A 12,509-nucleotide genomic window follows, 5' to 3' on the forward strand; every position below is an offset into this window, starting at 1 on the left:
TTTTTTTGCGTGACTTATTATTCAAAATTACTATAGCATTTCATTAAATTCAAGTTTAAAAGTTGAAACAAACAAGACCTCAATTAATTTAGGAATAAGAGAATAAATAGATTACTAAAAAAAATAATTTCAAACAACACCTTGTTCTCTTTAGGTTATTTTAAAATCAAAACAAAATCAATTTTTCAATCAATAATTTCTCAACCATCACATTATTTATTTCATTAATCAAAATATTAAAATACTTTTTATTTTAAATTATAATTTTTTATTTTATTTATATATAATAATACCTTTTAAATATTTTTATCAAAAATAATTATTATTTCTTCAAAAAATCATTAACCATCATTGTTTTTTTATTTTTCAAATTTTAAAAAAAAACTCAATCCCAATACAAAGGATAAACTATGCTGGTGGAAGATCTTTGATTTATTTATTTATTTTATAAAGTCTGGATTTTTTTCTAAACAACCTTTGTTGGATAAAATTGGTAAAAATTAGGTTTTATTTTATTTTTACAATTATACCTTCGTCCCTCTCTCTTTTCTCTCAATATTATAATTAATAATATTTTTTTAAATAAAATAATTTAATTTATAATAAATTAAATTAAAATTTAAAATATAATAAAATAAATAATTAAAAAATACAGATATATTAATATTAATTTTTATTAATAAAAAATTAACTAAATACTAATTTTATAAATTACTACTATTATAATTTAAATATTATATAAAATAATATAATATATTATAATTTTATTTAGATTGTGGATATATTTTTATTTAATATAATTAATAAATTTTATAAGATAATAAACAAAAATAATTAGAATATTTATTTAGAATAACTGTTTAAAGTTAGTTTATACCAAAATAAAATAAAATAATTTTTTTTATAAATTTTTTATTTAAATGAGATATATTTATAAATTAATTAATATTTTTTATTTAAATATATTTAACTTTATTTTCTAGTATAATTATTTTTTTAAATTATTTAAAATTTAAATTTATATTAGATAATATATTAGGTTATAATTTTATTTTTATTTTGTTTTTTTTGTTTAATATAATTTGTTTAAATGAAATAAATTATTAATTTATTTTTTATGAAAATAAATTTTATAATGTAATCAAATAAATATATAAGATAGTGTGTATTTTATAAATTAACTAGTTAATTAAGTATGTTAAATTTATTTTTTTAGTATAATTATTTATTTATTTGAATTATTAAAATTTAAATATTATATTAGATATTATAGTGTGTTAAGTTGAATTTATATTAAGTTTTAATTTTTATTTAAGGTAATTAATAAAAATAATATTAAATTTAATTATAGAGTTGTTTTGATATTTAAGTGATAAAATTATTTAATTTAATGTTTGATAAAATATTTGAATTTTGAAATAAAAATTAAATTTTATCTTAAAAACTTTTCAATCAAACGAGGCCATAGCTATTTTGTTTCCCATCTCTTTGATAATGACAACTGATTCGAAGTTTAAAGTACATTACTCTCTATCCTAAAAAGCAACTTTATGTCTTACTATTCTCCGTCGACATACTCCGTCGACATAAAAATCTATAAAAAAAAAATACTCAAAATCATTAATTAAAAAATATATACAATGCATAATAAAAATTTAAATCAAATACCTTAGAACTCGTTTAGAACCGCCGACATCAAAATCTATAAAAAAAAATCAAATACCTCAGAATTCGTTTAGAACAGCCGACATAAAAAATTATAAAAAAAAATACTCAAAATCATTAATTAAAAAATATATATCAATAAATAATAAAAATTTAAATCAAATAACTCAGAACTCGTTTAGAATATTTTAAGATTTTATCTAATTTTAATATTTTATTTTTTTATTATATTATTAATATTTTAATAAGTTTATCACTTATTTCATTAATTAAAATATTGAATTATTTTTATTTTATCTTTATTAAATTTAGAATTTAAATATAAAAAAAAAATTCACTCATTAAAATTTTATATAACTTTTTTTTTAACAAAGTTTTTTAAATAAAATTTCAAGAAAAAACAAAAAAATTAAATAAGCTCAACATTTTATTTTCAAATAAATAATATAATTTATCTCAAAATAACATAACATTATTTGATATAATCTTTTTCTTATTTAAGATTTTCTGATAAAACCTTGTACCGACATAAAATAATTTAGTTATAATTATTTATATAAAATTATTAAAATATTAAATTTGATACATAAAAAAATAAAATAAAATAAATTAAAAATAATTATTTAATATAGGGCTTGTTTGAATAGAAGTTATTATTATAACTTGACAGAAATTTTGAGAAAACTTAAAATATTTTTAATAAAGAAACCTACCAGTATTAATATATAAGGATAAATAATAATTTAAATAAAATATTTTAGTATCTTGATGATATAACCAAATTAATTAGAATGAAAAAATTAGATTTTTTTATTATTTATATAACACTAAATAAGGTCTTGATCATTTAAAAAATAAGAGAGAAATGAATGATAGAAGATGATTTAAAAAATGTAATGGTTATTTTTGTAAAAAATATTTAAAAAGTACTGACATATATAAATAAAATAACTTTAATATTGTAGGTAATAATAAATTAAATAATATAATTAATAAAAAAAAACTAAAATGTTTATTTTGTAGGGAGGTTTTTAAAAAACTCATACCCAATCATTATTTATAAATCAATCAAATCCTTAATAATTACGTACTTTCTCCTCCTCCAGCCAAAATAATGATATGGTTTTCAGTTTTCTCTCTTTAAATACTCATTATCAGAAGTCATCCGTCTTCACTCGTTGATTCGTTTACGCCCTGAAACGGTATGCCTTCTCACTCTAAAATCTCTGTTTACTACGTGTTGAATCCAAATGATCATGCTTTTTTGCATTCATAACGATTCTACAAATTTCTCTCTTCCCCATTAATGATTGATTAAGAATTTAAGAACCTCTGTTTTGCTGGATTCTGATTCTGTTTTCCATCAGATGGCGCACCATTCGATTAATCGGTCAACATGCTTTCAATTTCTACTACTGATACTAGTAGCTTCGTCCCTCCAAAGTTCACAAGCCTTAAAATCCGCCGAATTTCTGTCTCCGGCGTTTGAGCTCGAACCTGGTTCCGTTATCAACAAATTCTACAACGGAATCGATTTTCCGACCGGTCATATCGCGGTTAAAGCTTTCGATGCCGAAGTCATAGACGAGGAAGGTAACCCAGTCCCACTTCACGAAACGTATCTTCATCACTGGATTGTGGCTAGATACTATCAACGTAAAGGCGTCGATATTAAATTAGGGTTTCAAGGATCAGATTATGTGTTAGTTAAAAACTCTGGTTTATGCCAAAACACGCTTAGTCAATACTATGGGCTGGGATCTGAAACGCGGAAGACACCGACTGATGTTCCTGATCCTTACGGAGTAGAGGTTGGAAATCCTGAGGAAATTCCGGAAGGTTATGAGGAGAAATGGGTGATGAATGTTCATGCGATTGATACTCGTGGGGCTGAAGATGGGTTTGGATGTGCTGAGTGTAGGTGCGATTTGTATAACGTGACGATTGATGAATATGGGAGGGCTATTAGGCCTGGTTATGTTGGTGGGTTGTTGTGTTGTTATGATGAGATGAAATGCAGGTTGAAGAATGGGTTTCGTGGTGTTAAGAGGAAGTTGTTTATGAAGTATACTGTTAAATGGGTTGATTTTGATGAATCTGTTGTACCTGTTAAGGTTTATTTACTTGATGTGACTGATCTTTGGAAGAAGAAGATGGATGATCCTAATGGAGAGGGTACTAGACATCTTTGCCTTGTAAGTATTTTTTCTTTTGAAAACAGATAATATTTTCAGTGATTCATTTTAGTATATTAGTGCCGCATGTGGATGGAGACTCTTAACTTATTGGTAGAGCATAAGAATTCATGTTCTCATGGTGATTGATTGAGTCTTTTACATTTGTGTCATGTAAACATTCAAATTAACCAAATCATGACATTAGTAGAAAAACTCTCAAAGCTCCAATTCAAGATTCTCTAATGGGTTGAGATTTACTAGGAGATCAAATTTTTGCTGTTTTAAAAATGTAGGACTAAATTAACATGTGGGTCTCACTTCTAAAGTCCTAACAACTTAGGACATATATGACTAGGACTAGAGACAAATCTATGTAAGGGCTGCTATACTGGGATTAAGCTCAGCATCTGCCAAACATTTATGTATCCGAATCTTTTTAAAATAATAATAATCTTATGGTCTTAGTGATTAGTAAGATAAACTGTATATATCTTGCTTTGATTCTATTTTTCTCAAGTGAATGTTTTTTCTTTAATTTCTTGCTCCGTCCTTGAGTAGGACCTATCTAAATTGATGGAGATTGTGACAACCCATATGGACAAATCTTTAGGGTTTTCATTCTTAACTGTTTTGCATATGTAACATAAACTAAAATTAATTTGTTAATCAGTCTCTTGAATAAATTTAGTTTTCAAACTTTTCTCTATGAATAGGTGGAGTACGATGTTAAGTCTTGCGCGAATAATGTTGTTGATGGCGATTGCACTGACACGAAGAGAGTCAGTCTCCGGATGCCAACTGGAGGAGAAGTCATCTATGCCGTTGCCCATCAACACACGGGAGGAATCGGTTCAACTCTCTTCGGCGAGGTAATGAACAAACTTATTTGACTTGAAAAAAAGAGTTATAAAATAAATGAACACATTGATCATGGGTTGTTTCATATTTGTTTTGTTGGCTATATATATATATGTAGGATGGGCGAGTCATATGCTCATCGAAACCGACTTATGGAAAAGGTAAGGAAGTTGGAGATGAAAAAGGTTACATAGTTGGAATGTCGACATGTTACCCTGATCCTGGTTCAGTCAAGATATCTGATGGGGAGATTCTAGTCTTTGAATCTAACTATAGCAGTACAAGGAGGCATACTGGAGTTATGGGTCTATTCTATCTTCTTGTTGCAGATCATGGATCATCATCATCATTGTCCACAAACTTAATCCATGATTCAAATGATCAGGTGTGTGTACTCTTGTTTATCCAAATGATCATGAATTATTTTTAGTACACTTCAAAACTTATTTGATGTCATCCCCTCTTCTAGTCTACCGGAGGTGAATATCTCCGACTTCCCTGAAGTCTTAGGTTCGAGTCCGTTAGACGGCAGGTTGCTCGCCTGGTTAATTATCTAAGTGTGTTTACGGGTCATCCGTGATTAATTGATTAAGTGTGTTTATGGGCCATGTGCTTAACCCGCGGGAATTAGTCGCAATCCGGAGACGAAGGGGAAATCAGAGTTATAAAAAAAATTAAAATTATTTGATGTTGTTTTTTTGTGTTATGGCGTATTATGTAGAAGCATGAGAAGGCGGGCTTATTTGTTGCTGTTTGGGGTGTGGTGTTTCTCGGAGCTGTGATAGCCATGGCGGTGGTGGTTACTTACAGGCGAAGGGAGGCAAGAGAGGATGGGTATCAGTCAATTGTGATATAAGGGGACGACATTTTATGATTTATGTATGTCTTTGAATTCTTAATCTTATGTTGGAATTTTACAATCTTATGGTGTTCATTATTAGAGTATATATGGTTCTCTTCTTGGTATAAAATATTGTCACTACATCAAATTACCCATCAAGGAAGTTCTTCCAAATAAGATGGCCAAGAGATAGTGTGCCAAATTGTGTATTGAACATAATCAAAATTAGAAAAATATATATATACATAAATAAGATTAAAACCTCGATATTTCTTTTCTCCAATAAATTTTTACTTAGTGAGAATAGTCGACTATTTATATTTTATGTTGTTAACTAGGCTTAGTCATGAATAATGTAGATTTGTTATCACGATTCAACATTCTCAATGTTCTTACAATTTTTTTTTCAGTTATTAACAAAACTAGCATTTAGCCCGTGCATTTGCACGATTAATAATATAAATTTAGCATTTTTAATTTTATTTTTAACCGTTTTAAATTTAAAGGCGGGTCAACACACAATCCGACCCAAGTATCCAAATTAACCACAGCTCTCGACCCGGCAATCCGGACACTTTAAAAATTAAGCATCATTATATATATATATATAGATTAGTTAGTTAAAAAGTTGAACTTATATTAATATTAAAACGTCCCGCGTTTATCAAATTTGGTGTTAAATTTAAAATATAAAGTCTTTATAGCCTAGTTGGTTAAAGAGTTATACTTGTTTTGTTAGGTTGCAAGTTCGAAACATACCTCTAGCATTTTTAATTTTATTTTTAACCGTTTTAAATTTAAAGGCGGGTCAACCCACAATCCGACCCAAGTATCCAAATTAACCACAGCTCTCGACCCGGCAATCCGGACACTTTAAAAATTAAACATCATTATATATATATAGATTAGTTAGTTAAAAAGTTGAACTTATATTAATATTAAAACGTCTCACGTTTATCAAATTTGGTGTTGAATTTAAAATATAAAGTCTTTGTAGCCTAGTTGGTTAAAGAGTTGTACTTGTTTTGTTAGGTTGCAAGTTCGAAACATACCTCTAGCATTTTTAATTTTATTTTTAACCGTTTTAAATTTAAAGGCGGGTCAACCCACAGCTCTCGACCCGACAATCCGGACACTTTAAAAATTAAACATCATTATATATATAGATTACAATCTAGCAATTGAATGTTATTTATTTGAAGCCAGGTTTAGATTATAATTGGATATGGTGATGGAATTCTTTCAGACATGTTATCTTTTCAAGTTAACTTCCAATTTATGGGAGCGGTTTTGAATGGTAGTAAAAAAGAAGAACAAGAGTTAAAAGAAAAAAAATTGGAAAAGAAATTAAGGATATAATATTTTTTAATAGTAGTAGAAAAAAAAAAGAAGAGTTAAAAGAAAAAAAATTAGAAAAGAAATTAAGGATATAATATGTTTTCATTGTATTTCTCACATGTATTCTTTATTATTTATTTTATGTTATTTTTTATCACTATTTCTTAGGTCTATGCATTCATTTTTTTTTCTAATTATTGTTTTATTTTTGTTTATGTATTGATTTTTTTAATCATGATCCAACTACATATGCATGTTTGCACTTTAATGTCTTTTTGTGTACACACTAAGTAGTTAGTTAATATTGCGTGATCATATTATTTTAATTGATTAGAGAGTACTTGCAATATCTTTGTATTTGAGTTTAAAAAATCATTAAAATATTGTTTTATTTACTGATATGTGATTTAATATTAATTTTAATAAACATTAAATCTTATTTTTTTAATTTATCCACAAGAACGTAGAAAACTAACCTAATTTTATAGTTTATTATAAAGTTATTAAATAAATTTGATTGAATAAAAATTACTCGTAAACAAATTAAAATATAATTTTATTAAATAAATTTAGTTGAATAAAATTTTATTCGACGTATATGTTTTTATCGCAAAATTTGTGTTAAAACATGATTTTGTTAATTATAGAATAAGTCAATGTTTGATAATTTAAACACATGTTAGCTATCCAAATAAAGATTTTGATTATTGGACTATGATCAAGATTTTGATTACAATAGACTATGATCATGGTAACTGTGGTGAAGTAAGGATATTAACGTCTGAGCCACAATAAACATATTTGATGAGTCCAAACATGAAATCCAAGAACAACTCTACTGATTGCGAAAATAGTCAGTCTCAGGCAAGAAGCAAGCGAATCTCCACTGATTGCGAAAATAGTTCCTCGTAGTTTGCTGGCAAATTCCTATCTAACTTCCAAAGTTCTAACAACCCATCATTTATATATTATTTAATATAGGTATATTTAATAACACATATTTATAATATTTTTTATTTTTATAAATTCTATAAAAATATGTCGAAATAATAAGTTAAAATATTTTAAAAAACTATATATAAAAACAAATAGTTTATATAATTTGTATTAGTTTTGTTTTTCTTCAAAATATAACTAATTTCCTTATTCTTTTATTTAATAATAATTTATATATTTTAAAAATAATAAGCTACAATATCAAGTTTATTTAAAAAAAAAATGTTAAACACTCTACCCTATAAAAACACCAAAATACAACTTTATCTAGGGATGTAAATGAACTGAGCTGCTCGCGAGCTATTCGAATTTCGGCTCGACAAAAAGCTCGTTCGAGCCGAGATTCTTAACGAGCCGAGCTCAAGCTCGTTTAAAAGCTCGAAAATTTAAACGAGCCGAGCTTGAACTTCTCGATATTCGGCTCATAAGCTCACGAACATGTTCGTTTATATGCTTGCTTATGTTGGGTTTTTGTTTTCCTTAGTCCATGAGGAAAAGCCCAGCAAATATGCCTATTTTGAGCCCCACTTAATTCACTTATTTTGGAGCAAAATAGAAAGGGGAGAAAGCTTCTTTTGCAAGAAATAAGAGCAAGAGAAAGAGAGAAAAATCAAGAAAGAAAAGAGGGAAAAATTTCAAGTTTCATCAGTCTTAGTGTTTTGATGATCTCCGGAGTTTGCACCGTTGGATCGTCCTAATTTTTGGACAGCAGCTTCACAACTTCTAGGCCAACATTCTGGACGGTGGAGATGGGATTATGAGGTCTGGAGGTTGGGGTTTCGTTGCCAAAACAGTAGCAGTTATTTTTGGTGATAATCTTCCTTTCTTTTTCTTTGATTATTTCTATATCCTTGATGTGCCTGTTTCCAAGGGTATTATGAATTTGTATGCCTCTAGTATTGTCTAGAGAAGACTTTTGTATTGCCCTCTTGCTGGTGATAGTGGATTTTAAGCGACACTAGGTGTCCCGTGGTTTTTACCCATTGAGGGGTTTTCCATGCTAAAATTCTGTGTTGTTTGTGTGTGCTTGCTTGGTGTGTTACTCACTGTTTTAGGGCTGTGTTGATTGCATTTTTCATACATATTTCTTAGCTTCCTCACAGGTTTAAACGGTTTGGGAAAGTGTTGTCAAACGAAGGATAAATTCTGCATTTTGTTGTTTACCGTTGTGGTGCATTTCCATCAAAGTGGTATCAGAGCCTTGGTTGCTTATTTGTGAATTGAACTGTTTGAACGATGGAAACTAATACAAGTAGGATGATTAATTTGAATGGTTCTAATTATCATGTTTGGAAGGAAAAAATGGAAGATCTCCTATATGTGAAAGATTATTACTTACCTGTTTTTTCTACTGATAAGCCTGAGAATAAAACTGATGCAGAATGGACTATTTTGCATAGACAGGTTTGTGGATATATCCGGCAATGGGTGGAGGATAATGTGCTGAATCATATTATTGGGAAGACACATGCTCGTACTTTGTGGAACAAGCTTGAACAGTTGTATGCTCGGAAGACTAGGAACAATAAATTGTTCTTGATTAAGCAATTGATCAAGTTACAATACAAAGATGGCATTCCTGTTACAGATCACTTAAATGCATTTCAGAGCAGTGTGAATCAGCTTTCAGGAATGGGTATCAAGTTTGATGATGAGATTCAAAGTCTATGTCTACTTGGTACATTACCAGATTCTTGGGAGACTTTTAGGGCATCCTTGTCCAACTCTGCACCAGATGGTATTATCACCATGGAATTGGATAAGGGCAGTGTTATGAATGAAGAAATGAGAAGAGAGTCACAGGGTTCCTCTTCACAATCAAATGTCTTGGTCTTTGAAAAGCGGGGAAGAAGTCAGAGTAGAGGTCCGAGTAACAAAAGAAATCAGCGTGGTACTAGCAACTCTGGTAAGGGAAGTATGCTAATGTTGAGTGTTACTATTGTGGTAAAAAGGGGCACACAGTAAAGTTCTGCAGACAGGAAAAAAAAGAGAACAAGAAGAAAAACTACAACAACCAAAACAACAATCAAAAGAAAGATGACGATGGTAGTGACAAGGTTGAAGTGAATACTATCACTAATGATTTCTTTGTTTGTTGTAATGATAATTTGGTGAACTTTGCACATGATGAGGCGAGTTAGATTATTGACAGTGGAGCTTCGTGTCATGTTACATCACGAAGAGATTTTTATTCATCTTACACTCCAGGTGATTTTGGGGATGTCAAGATGGGTAATAATGGGCTATCAAAGGTTGTTGGCATTGGAGAAGTCTGTTTGAAATTTGATACTGGGATGGAGTTGGTTTTACAAAATGTAAAACATGTCCCGGATATGAGATTAAATTTGATTTCTACAGGTTTACTTGATGATGATGGGTACAACAACTACTTTGGTAATTGTTTATGGAAACTCACTCGTGGTTCTTTGATCGTGGAAAGAGGTAAACGGTGCTCAAAGTTGTATGTGGTACAACCGAAGATCTCCAAGAGAATTGTTAATGCTGTGGAGAATGCTTACATGACTGAGATATGACATAAGAGACTTGGCCATATGAGTGAAAAAGGCATGACTTTTACTGTTAAAGAAGGAAGTGTTATCAGGTGTAAATGATGTCCAGTTGAAGAGGTGTTCTCATTGTCTTGCAGGTAAACAAAACAGAGTTTCCTTCAAGAGCAATCCTCCCTACAGAAGAGAGAACATACTTGATCTTGTTCATTCCGATGTTTGTGGTCCTATGAAGACAAAAACACTTGGTGGTTGCTCATATTTTGTCACATTCATTGATGACCACTCCCGAAGTTTGATGTTCCTAACAGGGTTTGGAGCGGTAAAGATGTTTCTTACAGTCACTTGCGAGTCTTTGGATGCAAGACATTTGTGCATATTCCCAAAGATGAAAGGTCAAAGCTTGATGTGAAGTCTAAGCTTTGCGCGTGTCTCAGCGATGATGAGTTTGGATACAGGATTTATGATCCAGTTCAGAAGAAGCTTGTTCGAATCCGGGATGTTGTGTTTATTGAAGATCAAATTTTGAAGGATGTTGAGAAGACATAGACAATTCCTCGACATAGTGATGATCTTATTGATTTGGGTACAGTTCCTCTACAACATGTTGACACACATGATGGAGATGATGTTCCTATTGATGACCATGGTGCTGATGATGTTGATGCTCAAGAGCAAGATGTAGATGAAGTTGTTCATCCAGAGTTACCAATTCCAGACATGCCACCATGTGTTCCACTCAGACGGTCTACAAGAGATTGTCATCCTTCTATACGTTATTCTGCAAATGAGTATGTTCTTCTCACTGATGAGGGGGAGCTTGAGTGTTATGCAGAATCTATAGAAGATGAGCACCAAAAAGAATGGGCTGAAGCTATGAAAGATGAGATGGATTCCTTGTATAAGAACAATAATTATGAGTTGGTGAAGTTGCCTAAAGGCAAGAGAGAATTGAAGAACAAGTGGGTTTATAAAGTGAAGACCGATGATTTCACCTCACAACCCAGATACAAAGCTAGATTGGTGGTCAAAGGATTCAACCAGAAAAAGGGTATTGATTTCGATTAGATTTTCTCTCCGGTTGTGAAGATGGGTTCTATTCGGGTGGTTCTCGGTTTAACGGTCAGTCTTGATCTTGAGGTTGAGAAGATAGATGTCAAGACTGCCTTCATTCACGGTGAATTTGATAAGGAAATCTACATGGAGCAGCCTGAAGGGTTTCAGGTAGAAGGTAAAGAAGACTATGTGTGTAGACTTCAAAAAAGTCTATATGGGCTAAAGCAGGCACCGAGACAGTGGTATAAGAAGTTTGAGTCTATTATGGGGGAGCAAGGCTACCGAAAGACTACTTCAGATCATTGTGTTTTCTTTCAGAGGTTTGGTGATGATGATTTCATCATTTTATTGCTTTATATTGATGACATGCTTATCGTTGGCAAAAATGCAGGAAAAATTTCTAAGTTGAAACAATAGTTGAACAAGTCTTTTGCAATGAAAGACTTGGGGCCAGTGAAACAAATTCTTGGGGTACGTATCACTCGAGATAGAGCTGCCAAGAAGTTGCACATGTCATAAGAGCGATACATTGAGAAGGTGCTTTGTAGGTTCAACATGGACAAAGCTAAAGTGGTTAGTTCTCCTCTTACTACCAACTTTAAGCTAACAAGTAAAGATTGTCCTACTTCAAAGGAGGACATTGAATATATGGATAAGGTTCCATATGCCTCAGAGGTTGGTAGCTTGATGTATGCTATGGTATGTACAAGGCCAGATTTAGCTCATGCAATTGGTGTTGTTAGTCGGTTTCTTTCAAATCCTGGTAGGAAGCATTGGGAAGCAGTTAAATGGATTCTCAGATATCTGCGCGGTACTTCCAAATTGGGTATCACATTTGGAAATGAAAAACCGGTACTTATGGATACACAGATTCTGATATGGATGGAAATAAGGATAACATGAAATCCACTTCTGGATATTTAATGACATTTGCAGGGGGAGCTGTTTCATGGCAATCAAGATTGCAAAAGTGTGTGGCCTTATCGACAATAGAGGCTGAGTATATGGCAGCAACGGAAGCTTGCAAAGAACTATTGTGGTTGAAAATATTTCTGCAGGAGCTTGTCTTCA

At 30.7% G+C, this 12,509-nt stretch overlaps 1 protein-coding gene across 1 annotated transcript; it reads left to right on the forward strand.

Annotated features, from left to right (window-relative positions):
• The first annotated feature begins 2,960 nt into the window (after nucleotides 1-2,960).
• On the forward strand, nucleotides 2,961-5,557 carry LOC124929500. Its single transcript, XM_047469879.1, has 3 exons — nucleotides 2,961-3,860; nucleotides 4,556-5,085; nucleotides 5,422-5,557. Exons 1-2 carry the CDS (start codon nucleotides 3,033-3,035, stop codon nucleotides 4,730-4,732), a joined length of 1,005 nt encoding a protein of 334 aa, XP_047325835.1. The 5' UTR covers nucleotides 2,961-3,032; the 3' UTR covers nucleotides 4,733-5,085; nucleotides 5,422-5,557.
• Nucleotides 5,558-12,509: the final 6,952 nt, after the last annotated feature.

Source organism: Impatiens glandulifera, chromosome 3 (assembly GCF_907164915.1).
Source record: "Impatiens glandulifera chromosome 3, dImpGla2.1, whole genome shotgun sequence".
In the NCBI taxonomy this organism is placed as follows: domain Eukaryota; kingdom Viridiplantae; phylum Streptophyta; class Magnoliopsida; order Ericales; family Balsaminaceae; genus Impatiens; species Impatiens glandulifera.

What these genes read in the sequence shown, in the direction of transcription:
- LOC124929500 (XM_047469879.1), top strand. Translation starts at nt 3,033, where the DNA reads ATGGCGCACCATTCGATTAATCGGTCAACATGCTTTCAATTTCTACTA. An exon ending in GTACTAGACATCTTTGCCTT is followed by an intron (nt 3,861 to 4,555) that starts GTAAGTATTTTT and finishes CTCTATGAATAG; the next exon opens with GTGGAGTACGATGTTAAGTC.